At 39.0% G+C, this 18,499-nt stretch overlaps 1 protein-coding gene across 11 annotated transcripts in view; it reads right to left on the reverse strand.

Annotated features, from left to right (window-relative positions):
* The window catches only part of mllt10 (MLLT10 histone lysine methyltransferase DOT1L cofactor), a 193,445-nt gene that overhangs the window by 80,670 nt on the left and 94,276 nt on the right, over window positions 1-18,499 (reverse strand). For 8 of the 11 annotated variants that reach the window (XM_051929241.1, XM_051929242.1, XM_051929244.1 and 5 more), the window contains one exon: window positions 2,144-2,253. The exons of the other annotated variants lie outside the window; for them this stretch is intronic. In XM_051929241.1, the coding sequence (XP_051785201.1) occupies window positions 2,144-2,253 (110 nt within the window). The remainder of the gene's footprint in view (window positions 1-2,143; window positions 2,254-18,499) is intronic. 11 annotated transcript variants of the gene reach the window in all.

Consider the following 18,499-nt stretch of genomic DNA (forward strand, 5'->3'; position numbering starts at 1 on the left):
TTTGGACCTCAAACAGACTAAACTCACCATACCTAGAAAGAATATGTAGAGCACTAACGTGGTCAGGCAGCATGTTACTGCCGGTCATTCCCTAGTATTCCTAGCTGTGCAACTTGACTTTCTTATGCAAAAAGAACAGCAACTACATTTACAAAGTTTGATGTCGTCCTTTCACTAGAAGTCATGTAACGTGTTGATGACTTAAGATGCTGCCAGTTAAAGCTCCGTGCCCCGTACTGTGGCCTTCAGTCTGTTTCTTACAGATAACAATGTTTCCAAAGAAGAAATACAATGAAAAGTGTAATTTGGCAGTGGCTTAAAAAGTTTGTTTCAATGTGAATTTACAAAAAGGCGTAAAGGAACAACTTACTCAAAATTGTAAATTTCCCTGCTAAGGATTGCAGGAATCCGTACATTTAAATTGGACATTAAATGTTTACAAACAATGGCAGGTAAAAACCATACTTTGACCTGAAGTGTTGAAATGTCCATGCAGCAACCTTCAAATGTCCACTTGTCAGAAAGCACAAACCCCAGCAAAGCCATTCATGTCTATAACAATTTAATCTGTGACATTTCTGATTTTTTTTTTTTTTTAATCACCATGATGGTTGCATGGCACTAGCACACATACAGAAATTAAATGAAACACTGACTGGAGTTGTAACAGGAGGTTTTTTTTGGATGGGGGCATGAAAAACTGATAGCAGATGAGCATTCTGAGCATTTCTTCCAAACTCAGACACTAGAAGGCCACAGCGGCTGCAGGTTTTCATTCACTCATCGCACGGCTTTCAATTTACTTGATTTTTTTTTAAAGATTCAAGAAATGTTGGCTTATTTTTGATAAATAAAAACATTCAAATAACACCAAGATAAATTCATGTCAAATATGTAGCAAAATAATGAGGTTTCACTCACGTGTTCAACATTTTTACTTATAACTGGGAACAACAAGGATATTTACAGTAAAACCAATTTCACTCACAGATCCCCCATTCAACTACTCTGTCATGCTGAACATTTTAAAACTAAAAAAATTGTTTGTTTTATGGTGAACAAAGTGCAGCTCACCTAATAATAGTGAATGTTGCTTATTGCCTCATATTCCCCAACTGTTTTTGTTCCCTGTCTACCAGCCACAGTGGTAAAGTTCACTGGACCTCTGGCGTTCTCTGGTGCATGCCCTGCCAAACAGTAAATGATGTAGAACTAACCATATCAAATGAACTTGAGCTTTCCAACAGGCTTCTCTTTACTGCCATGCAACCTACATCCCTCAGTTTTTCCAAAATGTTGAGCTGGAGGTTATTTAATTAAAATGATTTGCACTTAATGTGATGAGATCATCTGTTCTAACTGTTGAAAGAGAAATGTCACCCACATTTACAAGTGAAACCAACACATCTAAAAACAACTGGTTTTCAAACGTGCTCAGTCTCTTCCTCAGGACTGTAGGGACACACAGTCATAGCAAATGCAGGGAACTATGTTGCCTAAAGAACAGTGTACAGCATTTCTAGCTGCATCAATAAACCAATAGAGATTAGGAATAAACCAAAGAGCACCTAACCTGTAACCATAAACCACCCTCAAGTACAAGAATGACATTCATGTTTGTTAACATTGGCTGGCTTCTTTTGTTGCATGTGTTTATTTATATGATGCCTTTATGCAGAACAATGTCTAAATAGTGACTCTACATAGCACAGGTTTCTCCATTATTTTGACACAGCATGTAATGGCAAGTTTAGGGATTTGAGCACACTCAGTGTGAATCAGTGATGGGTACTGACAATATCATCATTTTATTTTTACACGGTGTCTTACCACTAAAAATAATGGTGAAAGGTGTGCTATATGCAGTAATCACTTTGAAATTGTGGATATTAAACACCCACAAAATACTCGTTACTAGAAATTTACAAAAAAAAAGCAGAGCTGTGTTTTTACAATACAAGCAATGGCATACTAATTGCCATGTTCAGTCATCCAGGCAAGTCTTCTGTGGATGAATCAGCAATCTGTTAGTTTGCAATGTAGTTTCAGACAATAACAGGACATACTACCAGCATTAATGGCAAAAGGAAACAAGCAATAACAATCTGTGCTAGGTTTGTATTTTTTTTCCTTCTTAACATACCTTATTATAGCGCTCGTGAGGAACAGATTGCAACACAATTGGCTCCATCGTAGCCACATTAGCAAACTGCACTTCAGGAATATACAATGCACATACCACATGGGCCCAACCTACAAAACAATAAACAGATCAGATAAGTTAATGCTGTAGCAGAAATATGATGCACACCAAAGGACTAGTCAACTGCTGTCAAAGTGTATGGTCCATCACAGTATCTTGTAATTCTAACTACTACAGCACACAGTTTTGCTAAGAAAAAAACAATCTGAATTTTCATACTGCAAAGCCTGTGATATGGTGGAGTACAGATTTAAACAAGAACAAGGTTCATGTCTCTACATGGTGTCACACCAAGAGCTAATTAAAGGGTCTATGGAAAAGTTTGGGCAAGCCTGGTCAACACCACTAACTAGTGCTGGGCGGTATGATCAAAATTCTATATCACGGTATTTTTCAAAATTATACTGATTTCACGGTATTTATCCCCCCTGGCATGAGTGGATGTTAACCACATTTTCCACTGCAATTCTGCAGTAGACTGGCTAAGAATAACCTACTCCACTGTCATGAGAATTGTACATTTTTCAAAAAAATTTTTTAATGTGCACAGAAGTATAAATACAGGTTTGCATGCCCCCATAAAGAGAAGGAATCACATTGCATGACAGTTGCAGTCAAAATATAGAACCTTTTTATTCAACACATTTTGCAAACAACTTAAACTAAAAATTTGACAACATATTTTCAACCCTCCAAAGAGGCATTTAGACTTAGTAAAATATCCAGAGGTGCTTGTCAAAAGTTGTATTGCACTGAACATGTCTTAGAAAAGGAATAAATAGTAAATATTTTTGTAAACCAACTACACTTTGTTAATGTTAACAATCTCTGTCCACTGACATGTTAGTGACTTTTTAAACAACTTTACCATCATTAAACTGCATAATATTTAAACTAATAAATAATAACAAAATAAATAATAGTGCAACTTCCAGTAATAATACTATTACTTCAAGGCTTCAAGCACAGGTACATTACACATGACATCTTTACCAACTGAACCATCATTAAGGCAATTCGCATTAATATGGACCTTGCTTCAAGCTAAGCTATATACAAATAATAAAACTGCAACTTGCATTTATAATGCTATTTGTGGTATAGTGGGACCACAGCTTCAAAAAAAAAAAAAAAAAATATGGCCAGTTTTTAAAACCAGTTCGCCGTGGGCGCGACTGCACAACTGCGGGGAGTTGATAAGGTGATTGGGGCGAGTCGCACCTGCATGTGCGGATGTGATCATTCTCAATTGCTTCATTGGCTTCCTGTGGCATGTGATTAAGGTGCTGCACCCACGAAGACGTATATTTATGGGCCGGCAGGATAGGGGGAAGGAATAAAGAAAAGATAGAACAGAAGGAGGTTAAAGAAGGGAAAAGACAGTCATGGGAGACGATCCAGACAACAGAAAGGAGAAGGCAGCACGAGAAGGGGCTCCGTGAGGGAGCGCAGGCTGAGATGCTCTAGGGGCTGGTTTGCCCCACTGAGTAAGCATGTAGAGTGGGGCGAGCAAAATGCAAGACCTTCCAATAGATCGACTGAGTGAGCGCAAAGGAAGATGGGAAGTGTGCCGACCTCAGACAGTCTGGCTGCACAGTGTGGCAGCAGCAGCAAAGACAGGGGGTCAGCAGAAAGGAGTTCGTGCTGCAGAGGCTCCACCGGCAATGCCAGTGATGGGAGAGCCAGGGAGACAGAAGGTGGTGGGCTGCGATCGGGTGAGGAGAGAGATTGTATTTCAACCTCTATTTTAACGGATTTATTATGGATTTTATCCCCACGTTTCACTGGTTTTATGGATTTGCTATTTATTTGGGTACTATATTTTTTTTGAACACTGCACAATGGACTCTTTTGGTTTTACTTTTGACTGTTTTTAACAAAAGCACTTGAGCACTTTCCACCAACCACTGGCTTCAATGAGATTTGTCAGCTAATTTCGGTCATAACTATTGACGGTGTTGGTTCAACAGACTCCCATGTGGGAAGAGAGACTCTGTAGGTGACCGGCATTGTCACACCATTACACGGTACCCACGTACATTACACAGTATTGAACAAAAGAAAACAAGTACAACTTGGCTTGCAGTATTATCCAGTAGTATAGAAACAGTATTCACACATTTGAACATAATGGTCCACATCCGACCTTTTAAAACCAAAGTATCTCCAGACAACAGACATGGCTCTTTTTCTCAGCAAATGTTCTTCTGTGTCATCACGTTCAACTTTATCATCTGCTACCGCTTCAGTTTCTGAATGTTCTCTGCCCATTTTCACCACTCAATACCTCCACTAACGCATGTACTCAGTTGTATGCGTGTTTAGCAGTGTAGCAGTGAAAAAGGTTCCCCCTTAAACAGTTTCCCGCTGCGCCATATTCTGAACGTTGTTTAGGCTATTTAAACCGGTGTTGAGGTATAAGAAAAATCCATATCATAACAAAAAATAAACGGTTTTTGGTATGAACTGGTATACCGCCCAGCACTACCACTAGCAAACAAAACAAAACCCCCACCTCTTGCAGGGTACAAACTCAAATATGAAATCATTCTGTCTGTGCTGTTCTAATTGACAACTACTAATCATTTACAGCATTTAAAAGACAAGAAAAAGAAAATCTATTATCAAAGAATGGGCACCCTTCCAGATTCTCGGGATGTCTGAATTTGACCAACTCAATGATTCTTAAACCAATTCACGTGAAAGCAATTCCAGCATTGCTCAACGGACCCTTCTAAACCTTTTAGATATCATTTCTTGTGCGTGGTAACCAAATTGCAGATGAAGTAACTGAAAATAAAAGATAATCTGACAAAGAGGGGAAAAGTTATAAAAGATTTCTAAAGGCTTCTGAATGGCATTGCAACTGTCAGAAAGAAAAATAAACTGTGGCTAAAGGGAGCTTATGAAGCCAAGAAAAGATCTCAAAGGCTCCTAAGTAACTGGTCAGATACAGTGGATTCAAAAAGTCCGCAGATCCCTTCACTTTCTGTACACTTGGTTTTGTAGATTTAATTCTAAATGAATACATTTGTCATTTTGCTCATCAATCTACACTCAAAGGTTGAAATTTACTACAAAATTAAAAATTGAACTCCAACATTCATAGAAGTTTTTAAAAGAACTTTGTAGAAGCCCCTTTGGCAGCAATTACAGTTTTGAGTCTCACCCAAGACGTTGCTATAAACTTTGCTGAAATTATATTCTTAATTTCTAAATCAACCATTAGGCACCATCTTGTCAAGAAGCGTTCCAAGAAAGAAAGCCCCTTAAGAACAAGCTTCAAAACTTACCACCTGAAGCTTGCCAAGCATCAGTGGATCTACAAATACAATTGTGTGCTGTGGTCAAATGAGACAAAACCTGACAAACGATACGACAAAAAAAACGTTAAGGTCAGGCACACCACAAAACACCCACCCACTGTGGAATAAGATGGTGGACCATTGACACTTTGGGGCTGGGTTTCTTTCTGGGAGCTAGGAGCTCTTGTGAATGTCAACAGAAGAATGAATTTCACTACATACCAAGAAATTGGAACTGGAAAAATCAAATAGATAATGACGACGACGACCCCCCCCCCCCCCCAAAACAACAAACATCAAAATCAACACAGAAATGGTGGAAAGAGCTCAATCAAAGGTTTGCCATGGCCAGCAGCTCAGTCTCCAGATTTACACCCAGCTGAAAACCTGTGATGAGGATCAAAGAGGCAAACCTAAGAATTAAATTAAAGAACTACAAATGCTCTGTCGAGGACAGGGCCAGAATCCCTCTTACCAGTGTCCACAACCTAGTGGAGCATTACAGAAAACATTAATCATGGAAATGGAAAGATTTTTAGTGAAAAAAATAACTACATAAAGGTTTTTGTTAGTGGGGGGCTGGGGAACAACACTAAAATAAAAAATGTAAAACTGTTTTATGACAACTCTTACTGTTAAGTCATGCCATGAGCACAAGTGTGCGCATGTCAGGAGGTTGGGGTTTGTTATAACAGCTCTGTTTTGTTTCAGCTTCTTCAACTCCTCATTTCTCCTTGAAAGTTCTTGCATTACTTTATTAACTATCAATCCATACATTTGTTTAAACCCAAAACCTCACTTACTACATGTGTGGTACATCCTATGTATTAATTTGAAATTCATTTTCATGAAGGGTGCCAACTCCTATTCATTTAGCAATTCAGCGATGCCTGCACCACCACTGGCATTGCTCCACAGCAATTTACTTGTTAAATTAAACAGATGGGCAGAATTTTTATTTGACTGCCCATAAAAGGCAGAGGTTTTAGAAACAGATACATTGGCATTCTAAAACAAAGTTCACTCCACCCCTATATTTATTAAGAACTACAGGGTTACATGCACGGAAATGTTAAACGGACTGTGGCAAAAACACTTAGGGGTGATAAGCTCAGCAGCATGCTGAAAGGCAGGCTTCCAGATTCAAGATCTGTCATCTTTTCAGTAGATTGCAACATATAAGAAAATCAACCCAACTACTGATCAATTGTTACTTTTATAAACACGAATACATACAACGAGAAAGATGAAATACATAAAATTGAGATGAATGTGCCTGTGAAGTAGAACAGGTCACAATGTAGGGAAGCCTTTAATGGATCAACCCTGTTTGACTGCCAGCTCTTTTCTTGTACTTCAACATGACACAACAGGTTACATGACAGCCAGGATTTAAAACTAACAAAAGGGCTGGTAGGTCTCATCCAACAGCAGTTCTACTGCAGAGGTTTAGAAAGAGAAGATTAGGCCCCTTAACTACTCTTATTCTGTCTGGTGCATTCTTGATGAACTTTCCAAGGGCAAAGAAAAAAAAAACTGCAAGGTGGGTTGGCCAGGACAATAACCTAGTGGGCAAGCAGTTATTCTGAAATCAGGAAAAATAATCATAATCTACATTAAGGCACCCCTCTGTGATGCGTCATAACTTACAACTTGGCTTAGAAACCAAAATATTTCTGTATTTCAATAAAAAAGCACAAATCCAGAAAGGTTTGCTTAATATATCCTTAAATCAGGTCTTCAACTTTTCAAACATTAGGAACATATGCCCATGTTAATTACACCCCTATTACTCACAGTCGCTGTCAGAAATAGAGTGTCAAGATTACAACAAATTACACGATGCAAGGTAAATGGCTCACAACAGCACATCCAGATACTGAATAACAGATCACAGATAATAACAGATCACAGAAAATGCTAAACAAGTCAGTATCCCAGGATAAATATCACAGCTATTGGTGTTTTTCTTTTTGGGAACTGTCTGTCCTGTCCTATTCTTTGATGCAGTATACCAGATGAATCAGTTCTCCTAGTATGGATTTTGAGAAAACTGTCTTATTGGTTGGGCTAAAAAAATTAATAGAAAACCTGAAACCACATTTAAACACAAAAGAAAATGGGAAATAAGATACTGAGTCAAGAGAATTCAGGTCTGAAAGGTAAAGTCTGTGTACAGTGATCCCTCGCTATATCGTGCTTCGCCTTTCGCGGCTTCACTCCATCGCGGATTTTATATGTAAGCATATTTAAATATATATCGCGGATTTTTCGCTGCTTCTCGGGTTTCTGCGGACAATGGGTCTTTTAATTTCTGGTACATGCTTCCTCAGTTGGTTTGCCCAGTTGATTTCATACAAGGGACGCTATTGGCAGATGGCTGAGAAGCTACCCAACTTACTTTCTCTCTCTCTCTCTCTTGCGCTGACGTAGGAGGGTGTGAGCAGGGGGGCTGTGTGCAGTTGCTTCCTGAAGGACATGCTGTACGGTGCTTCGCATACTTAAAAGCTCAAAGGGCACGTATTGATTTTTGACTGTTTTTCTGTGGCTCTCTCTCTCTCTCTCTCTCTCTCTTCATGCTCCTGACAGAGGGGGTGTGAGCTGCCGCCTTCAACAGCTTTGTACCGGCGGTGCTTCGCATACTTAAAAGCCAAAAAGCCCTATTGATTTTTTTTTTGACTGCTTGCTTTGCACTCCTTTGAAAAGGAAGATATGTTTGCATTCTTTTAATTGTGAGACAGAACTGTCATCTCTGTCTTGTCATGGAGCACAGTTTAAACTTTTGAAAAAGAGACAAATGTTTGTTTGCAGTGTTTGAATAACGTTCCTGTCTCTCTACAACCTCCTGTGTTTCTGCGCAAATCTGTGACCCAAGCATGACATTCTAAAAATAACCATATAAACATATGGTTTCTACTTCGCGGATTTTCCTATTTCGCGGGTGGCTCTGGAACGCAACCCCCGCGATGGAGGAGGGATTACTGTATATGGACCTTTATTATATTAAATTACAACCAGGGTTTCTTTCCTGGCTTGCATTTACTTTCTGTTTTTGATAATTATTTTTCATGATTGTGTGATTATTTCTCTTGGTTTTGTTAATAATTAAATGTACAGTCCTTTAGGAGTTGTTTATTCTAGTGTCATGAATTGCTCTGCTTTGTCCCTTGTATTTTGTGGGTGGAGCCCCAAGAGGAATGTGCACCCTGATATCACTGCTGAAGGACCACCCTTGTCTTATTTGCAGAAGCTGAGAGTACATCCTTCAGTGGATCAATGAAGTTCAAGGAATGCACTTACTGGAAAGTATTGGATATTCATGTATAGTGGAATTTTTGCTTTTGTTCTTGGATTATTGTTTTTTGACTTGGCCACCTGGGATTGCCTTTAAGACAACTCTTTTTTAACTAGTTATGCTCTTTGAGATTTTTGGAATAAAAACTCATTTATAAAGATTTGGCACTGGGACTTGTCTTTCTAGACTACAGTTCCTTTTCCTAGAAGGGTATTTGTAGATTATATAATGTTTGGAACTTTGGAGACAAGTTCCTTATTTGGGGTCTAAGTGGGCTATTGGGAGGTCAGACTGCTTGGGATGAGGCCAATTCTAGGCAGGCTAGCCTGGCTTGTAGAGCTTTTAGGAAACCTTACCCCTTTTCACTATAAACCTACTGGAACTGTGTGTAGCAAATGAGCCTATCCAGAGTGTAGTTTGGTTCAATGTGATTGGCTACGCACGGCAATTGGGAAGAAATTACAAGAAGAAGGGGTGTCTTATGCTTTTCACCAAATGTCAGTAACAACCCAAATAATCAACACATAGAAAGAAAACAAAACAAATCCCTAAATTATATTATGTGTAATAAAATGGAATGACAAAGGGAATAAGCATTGAACACATGAAGAAAAAGAGGTGCAAAAAGGCATGGAAAGCCAAGACACCAGCTGAAATCTCATAGTATTAAGAAACCAATCCTGATGGCCCCCTATCAGTGCAAATGAATATCAGCTGATTTAGTCCTACTTGATGGCCTATCATTACCAAGGTGTCACACAAGAAGCATCTCAGTATGGGTAAAAGCAAAGAGCTCTCAAGACCTTCTGTTGGCAATGTTGACAGATATTTCTAAACTTGTGAATGTTCCAGTGAGCACCACTGGGGCCAGAATCCAGAAGTGGAAAGATCATCATTTCACCATAATCCGGCCATGACCAGGTGCTCCTCGCAAGATATCTGTCAAAAGAATAACCAGAAGAGTTGTCCAAGGACCAGTCACAGAGAGCTTCAGAAAGACCTGGAATTAGCAGGAGCAGTTGTTTCAAAGAAAACAGTAAGTAATGCACTCAACTGCCATGGCCTCTATGCAAGCTCAACGCACAAGACTCCACTGCTGAAGAAAAAGCATGTTGAAGCTCATTTAAAGTTTGCAGAACAACATTTGGACAAGTCAATGACATACTGTGAGAAAAGAGTCTGGTCAGATGAGGCCAAAAATTGAACTCCTTGGATGTCATTGCACACACCATGTTTGGAGGAGTAATGTCACTGCACATCACCCCAAAAAAACCACTGGCAGACTTCATAGAACTGAGGGAAGGATGAATGGAGAGATGTAGTGGGACATTCTTGATAAGAATCTGCTGAAGATGAAACAAGGGTGGACATTTCAGCACGACAAGTATCCCAAGCACACAGCCAAAGAAACTCTCCATTGGTTTCACAGAAAGAAAATAAAGCTGCTAGAATGGCCAAGTCAATCATCTGACTTGAATCACATTGAAAATCGATGGAAAAAACTGAAGATCAGAATTCATACATTCAAGATTTGAAGACAGTTTGTGTGGAAGCTGGGCCAAAATCACATCTGAGCAATGCATGCGACTAGTTTCTCCATACAGGAGGTGTCTTGAAGCCGTCATTACCAACAAAGGCTTTTCTACCAAGTATTAAATAAATTTCTGTAAGTGTGTTCAATACTGATTTCCCTGTGACACTCCACTGTATTACACATAACTTAATTTATGGACTTATTTGTTTTGATGTCTTTGTATGTTTGGATTACTTGGGTTGTTTCAGACATCTGGTGAAAATTTCATGTCAATATCCCCATTAGAAATATTTTTACTGAGAAAAACGTCAACGCGTTCAATACTTATTTTCCCCTCTGTACTACTTACTACTAACCTTTTTTAATTATTAAAAAAAAGCCTAGAACAGGGGTCTGAAAAGTCTGTCCTGAAGAGCTGTAGTGGCAGCAGGTTGTTGATCTAACCCAATTTCTGAATTAGATGTTGCCAATAACCAGTCATTTCATTTTATAGCTTATTACTCTTCATGCTCCCTTATCAGATTATTCTTTTTACTTTCCAAAGGAAACATCCAAAAATATTTGTAGCCTGAAGCACATAAGCAATTTTCAGCCCTTCACTTTTTTCCTTTTTGGTACAATTGCTTTTTTGCTTCCAAATATTTTCCTAAACCACACAGATGTGGATAAATACAAGGTGTAAATGGAACCAAGATAGATGGAGGACCCGGTTTTCCTTCATCATCTGCACCTTATTGCTAACAAGGAGGTGGAGGCATTAGAAACAGTGAATACAGCAGTTTAATACTAAAATAAGCAATTATGGGTTGAGGAACTTAACAAATGAGACAACTAAAATGAAATCTAAAAATGTTGCTTGAGCAATAAGTGATTGAACACCGATAATTGACTTTTCATTTAGAAATTGGGTTGAAACAAAAACCTGCAGCCATTATGGGCCTCTAGGACTGACTTTGCAGACCCTTGGTCTAAAAGGCAGTACAGGACTGAATTTTTAATGCCGGTCTTCTAAGGGATTCATAAAGCTCCAACCCAATGCTGCACCAAACCAAGCTCAATCCCACCTCCATAATAAAGGCACTGACACACTCTAGGCTGTACTTGTACCAGAGGTGCCCGATTTATGGACATTATATGGTAGAACCTCTAAACCACAGTAAGTAAAAAGCAGCTGGGGTTTCTTCTATTTAATTTAAAATTAACTATTGTATGTCAGATTTACTTTTGTTCTTTTCATAGCCTTACAATCTGCATTTTTAGAAGCTTTGTCAAATTATTTCCTCACTGCAACCAACAGGCTGTTGTACACTAATCTGGGAATGGCTTCAGCAGCTTTTCCTACTATTTGTATTGTAATTGTTTAAAACAGAGAAATATACATTACATTTACTTAATTGGTTGATGCCTTCAACCAAGGCAACTTACATACAACATTTATGATACAATTAGTTACATTTCTTTTGGTTTTTCAATTGGACCACAGGCAGGTCAAGTGACTCACATTGGTCATGGTCACACATTGTCAGTGGTGGGATTTGAACCCACAAGTCCAAAGCCTTAACCACTACACCACATTTCTTGCCTAAAGTCTATAAACAATATAAATATAGTCTATACACAGTGACTCAATGCATTACTTACATGGTTATGGTGAGAACATTTGGCAGCAAGTTGCTCAGGCTGAGTTTGCTGTTATTGTGCTTTTTCTTTCTCTTTTCTGATCATCAGTGAGTGTTACAACCACCACCAACACTGAGAAAATGGATGGGAGTCCACCATCATATCACCACAACCATGGACCATAACACAAAGGAAGAAAGGCATTCATTTGGCATACATCAGGTAGGTGTCGCTTTCACAATTTTCATTCATGAAAATAGCCACAAAAACAAACCTAATGAAATTAAACAATAATGGAAGCATAAAAACAACAAAGATTAAACAAAGATTTCTATGGCAGCACACAAATATGTTGCCATGGCAATAACTGAGAATCTGGATTAATCCTGAAACCGATGAACTCCATTTAGAAATAGCAGAAAAGCCTGGCATAATACATATAGGATAGATTACATACCCAGCTGCTTTAAATGGGAGACGAGGAACATCTCAATAAGGACATGCATGTTAAAGCAGAAAGCTGCATGGCACAGGCATGACATGGGTAAGCATTCTAGGTCCTCTATTGAAGAGTAATTCAAAACACAATTGGAAAGGGGAATATTACAATAAAGAATGCCCATAACTATTCTAATTTTAATGTACAATAGAAAAAGCAAACAAAGCATGGAGAGGATAAACTTACATTTATAAATCTGACCAATTCCATTTGTTTAACTGTTTGATATCAAGTGACCAGTGGCACACTAATATTCTGTAATAACCCAGTAAAATGGACTTGTGGGTTCCCCATGACTTGAGCCCAAGAACCAGTGCACCAAAGGAACACACTTCAAGTTCAGCCCTGGGAGACGCATGGCGACCACAGGTTTTGTTACAACCAGATTCACAATCAATGACTTATTTTATTTCAAATTGTTTAGCTGGTCTTATTTTTGGTTCAGAAAAGTACAGTAGAGTGAGATTTACATTTACCCTAAGTTCTTGTCTATAAGCCGGACTCATGTATTAGCCGGAGACCAAAAATCATACGAATTTTTAAAATAAAATCGTATCATAGATAAGCCGGACTCATGGATAAGCCGAACGTACTATAACCTATAACTAATAGAAGGGAGGGAGGTCAGTGGTCTCACTCGCACCCATTTAATTTCTTTAAGGGGGGAGAGAGTGTGAGATATTGGCGTCTCTCTCACTCCCCGCATGGCGCGGTTGGAGCGGCCGGAGCGCGTTCTTTCTGCTCTGGGCGTCGCCGAGTCAACACGAGCGAGTAGCGGTCATTTAAATTGTGATTTTATATGTAAGCATATTTAAATATATATCGCGGATTTCTGCGGACAATGGGTCTTTTAATTTCTGGTACATGCTTCCTCAGTTGGTTTGCCCAGTTGATTTCATACAAGGGACGCTATTGGCAGATGGCTGAGAAGCTACCCGGCTTACTTTTCTGTCTCTCTTGCGCTGACTATCTGTGATCCTGACGTATGGGGATTGAGCAGGGGGGCTGTTTGCACACCTAGACGATACGGACGCTCGTCTAAAAATGCTGAAAGATTATCTTCACGTTGCTATCTTTTGTAAAGCTGATTCCTGAAAAGACATGCTGCACAGTGCTTCGCATACTTAAAAGCTCGAAGGGCACGTATTGATTTTTGACTGAAAAACAAACTCTCCCTCTCTCTCTCTTTGTCTGCTCCTGACGGAGGGGGTGTGAGCTGCCGCCTTCAACAGCTTTGTGCCGCGGTGCTTCGCATACTTAAAAGCCAAACAGACATATTGATTTGTTTGCTTCACTCCTTTGAAGAGGAAGATATGTTTGCATTCTTTTAATTGTGAGACGGAACTGTCATCTCTGTCTTGTCATGGAGCACAGTTTAAACTTTTGAAAAAGAGACAAATGTTTGTTTGCAGTGTTTGAATAACGTTCCTGTCTCTCTACAACCTCCTGTGTTTCTGCGCAAATCTGTGACCCAAGCATGACAATATAAAAATAACCACATAAACATATGGTTTCTACTTCGCGGATATTCTTATTTCGCGGGTGGCTCTGGAACGCAACCCCCGCGATGGATGTATAAGCCGGACTTATGTATAAGCCGATATTCTATTTTTTCATTTTCACAACTTTTTTCCTTAGATAAGCCGCGGTTTATAGACAAGAACTTAGGGTATATGAACCATCTAAATGTGTTTTTGCCTAAGCTTTAATTGCTTGAAAACATGTCATTTTCCTATTAATTTGCCCCTTTATGAAGTTATCTCCATATTAATTCATGAGGAGAGGGTCCAAGCTCATGGGTAACTTTCAAGAGAATCAGCTGTATCCCTGACTAAGGCTGACACATATGAAGGATGTTTCAGGAGAAAAATGAGGATTTTGTAGGACACCTTTCCCTTATACCACAAATCACTTTTACATTCTGATTTGCTTTGTTTTTTGGCAAAAGTATACAGTAATGGCAAAACAAAGATATTCAGGGAGAACATGCAAACAACACTCCAACGATTCATTGCTGGATCTGAATGGTGTGTGCTGGCTGGATCTGTAAAGTGGCAGAGCTGATCGGTGTGCACTTCTGTGCCACCTACGCTAACAATATGTTAACTGCATTTTAACTAAATACCTCAAATTTCCTATATTAAAAGCACTTGCACTTACGCAACTGACTGCACAAATACCTTAAAGCTTCAGAAAATTATACTCTGGCGGGAAAAACAGCATGGCATGGATAAAATAAATTAAAAATATGCATCAGCATATTTTATTTTATTCTACAGATTTTTTTTGTATTATTTTACTGATGCAGTTTTTCCTTGGTACCTCTGGCTTTCAGGTTAAATGTGAACAGAAATGTCTGGATGCAAAGTTAAATAATTAATATTTAACGTGAAAATTGCAGAAACATATTATATAAAAGACTGGCTTATAACTACAGTGGATTCTGAAAGTATTCAGACTAACTTTCTGCACACTATTTTATTGCAGGTTTAATTTTAGATGGATAAATGCCATGTTTGCTCATCAGTCTACACTCAACAACCCATAAGCACAAAGTGAAAGCATTTTTTTTATATATTTTTAGAATAAAATCAAAAAAATGAAATTTGAAAGTGGAAATTTGCTGTTACTTGTTGTTTTCCCAACAATGGTCACCATGGGTTTATATTGTATCAGAAACTTTAACGTTTTCATGCAGAACAGAGGTCATCCTTTTCTCATCTATTACTGCAAACTACATGGGGTAACATACATACAACAGAAATCGTTTTTAGTGATTATTCCTAACACTAGGCGTTTATCCATACTGACTGCTGGTCTGACTCGTTTTCATCTTGCTCAACAGCTCAGCGGAGAGGAAGGCCTCTTCTCTGAGGAGTGTGGGGAGTTTCACCTGTCACCCATTTGCTAATAATTGATTTAACCGTGCACCTCTGGCTTCTCGGTTCCCCCAAAGTCAATTTTCAAGTTAATGCCGAATACTTTCCCCCAAGTTATTTATTTTAATTTTCTTTTATAATAAAAGTGATTGTCATCTATCTAAATGTGAAGTATGTCTTATTTAACCGTGCAAAAATGACAACAATCCAATTTATATAGTGGGAATAGAAAAGAACCCCCCCACCCACCTTCGAAATATTCCCCTTTTTTTTTTTTTGCTTTACAGCCTTAAATGAAAACACACATAAAAAAATATTTCTTCCCAGCTTTACTTACTCAATGCAACCTCTAACATCCAAGTGAAACTTATCACAGCTACAGTTCAGAAAATTTATAAAAACAAATCTAAAACAAGACATAGTGAGATTAATAAAAGATCAGCCCCCTAATGTCAATGTCATTTTGTAGACCCCCCCCCCCCTTTTGCTTTAATGACAGCCTTGAGTCTGTTGATTCTTCTCTATCAGCTTGGCACACCTAGATTGAGCCCACTCAATATTTGCCCCCCACTCTTCTTTACAGTTTAACTCTTCAAGTTTGGTCAAATTGGATGGTGAGCCTTGGTGGTTTGCTATCTTCAGCTCTTTCCACAGATTTTCATTGTGATTTAGGTCTGGCCTCTGACTGGCCACACCAGGACATTCACTTTTTTCTCCTTCAGCCACTGTGTTGTCAATTTTGCTGTCTGCTTTGGGTTGCTGTCATGTTGAAAAGTGAACATTCTGCCCATCGTTAACTTTCTGGCAGAGAGTAGCAGGTTTTCCTCAAAATTTGAGGGTATTTTGCCCCATCCATTTTTTCTTCTACCCTCAGGCCTCCTACAACAGGATGCTGCCCCCTCCATACTTGACTGTAGGTATGGTGCGTTGTAGATGGTGAGCTGCATTAGTGTACAGTTTGGCATTGAGGCCAAATAGTTCGATGTTAGTCTCATCTGACCATAGATCTTTTTCCACTTGGCATCAGAATCTTCAAGGTGCATTCTGGCAAAGCTCAAACGAGCCTTAATGTGGCCTTTCTTGACAAGTGGCTTTTCTCTTGCCACCCTCCCGAACAAGCCACAATAGTGAAGTGCTTGTGAAATTGTTGTCACATGCACACAATGACCACTCTTTGCCATACAATACTGTAATTCCTTCAATGAGGCCATTGGCCTCTTGGTAGCCTCTCTTACCAGTTTCCTCCTTGCTCTTCCATCCAGTTTGGAGGGTCCTAGTAGTACTAAACACTTGCCACTTTTTTATTATGGACTTTACTGAGCTCCTTGGGATTGATAAAGCCTTTGAGCTGTTTTTGGTCGCCATCTCCTGTCTTATGTCTGTCCACAACTCTATCCCTGAGATCTTTTGAAAGTGGCTTGCCACCCATAGTCAGTTGTTTGCGGTCAGTTGCTCTACCAAGCAAGGGAATGAATGCTCCTGGAACAGCTTCACTAATCACACTGATTACAGTTGATCACAGGTGGAAGGAAGCCAGTAACCATGGTCTGCAATGGAAATGGTGGGCACTTATACCTGACTGAGTTTAGGAGGGGGGGTGATCCTTTATTAATCTCAGTATTTGTTTTTTATTTTTTAAATTCTTCTGAACTGTAGCTGTGATATCTTTCACTTGGATGTTAAAAATTGCATTGAGTAAGTAAAGCTGGAAACAATATTGGTTTGTATTTTCATTTAAGGCTGTAAAGCAAAAAAATGGGAATATTTCAAAGGGGGGGGGGGGATTCTTTTCTATACCCACTGTACATATGTTTTAGCAGTTGAAACAACAAATTTCTGGATCTCTACACCCAAGACTTAAAACTGTGAAACACACCTGAGCAACACAGTCATAGTAGTGGTGGTGGTGATGATGTCAGCAGACTACATAAAACACTGTACACCATTATACAGGACACCGAGGCGAAATTGTATGTCACACCTTTAAGAGTACAAGTCGCTCATGATGTGACCGTTTGAGGGCATTTCATACCAAGACTGTTCTGTTCAGTCTTTAAGGCACAGCAGCAATCAAAAACAGAGAAAAGAAGCAGAGAGGAAGGCTCTGTTGCTCAACTGAAGGTGGAGAGATGTGTTTTTTCTGATCACAGGGTTTCACATGCAGTTGTACAAATCTATATACTGATATAGCCATAAGTGATTTTCTATCTGTCTGCAAGGAGGAACACCAGAATAAACAGCCTACGCTGTAAATGTGTTGGATGTGCAAAATGGATCTGCCACATCAACTTGGACCATAATCACCATCTATTCATTAGCGATTTATATATTTTGCGTTTCAAATAAAACTTTGTGTTAAGGGAGTGAGTGGAGATGTAAGTGGGGCTGCCATAAATTAGGGTCTTTCTTAGCTTTAAGATAACTCGAGAAAGGCACCATCCCTAACCATCTGTCATTGGCTTTGTATAATTTGTGTTTTAATATCCGACATGTATTTGATCATTTTAGAATATTTCTTCTCTTGAACCTTTTGATGCTCAAGAGGGATCTATTCTTGCACAGGAGAGCCCATTGTCACAAGTGAAATGCTGTGGAAAAGTTTAGTCTTCATACTACAAACATAATGCTAACAGAAACCAGGAGAAAACCTGACAACAGTATTACCTTTATCCAAGTTAAAATTAAAAAAAAAAATCCCCCCAGCCACCCCCATACCTTCTGGGAGATTAAAGCCTTACCTTGTCAGAAGAAATGCATGCATTTTAAAACTCAAAGATTATTAATAATCACTGCATTTTTATATGCTCCATAAGAGGCCAAATAAATATATGAATGTCAAAAGTTAAAGAAGTCTACCACTAATGTATCATCCCTAAACAGTCTGTCAATGATTTCTATATAATTGAGCTCAACTGTCAGGAGGAAGTCATTAATTCCTAAATTCTTCACCGTAGTACTAATGTCAAGCGGTATGCTAGGAACAGTAATAGAAGAAAGTGAGTAAGATCTGTGCCAGCTGCTGCTAGAGACACACTAAATGCGCTTCCAACCCACCTGAAACCCACCAGAGAAATATAGTCTGATAGGTAAGCAATTGCAAAAGCCATATCTGACAGATGTGTTGCACTGGCATAAAAATGAAAATTAAAACCAAACATCTGATC

Source organism: Erpetoichthys calabaricus, chromosome 6 (assembly GCF_900747795.2).
Source record: "Erpetoichthys calabaricus chromosome 6, fErpCal1.3, whole genome shotgun sequence".
Lineage (NCBI taxonomy): Eukaryota > Metazoa > Chordata > Cladistia > Polypteriformes > Polypteridae > Erpetoichthys > Erpetoichthys calabaricus.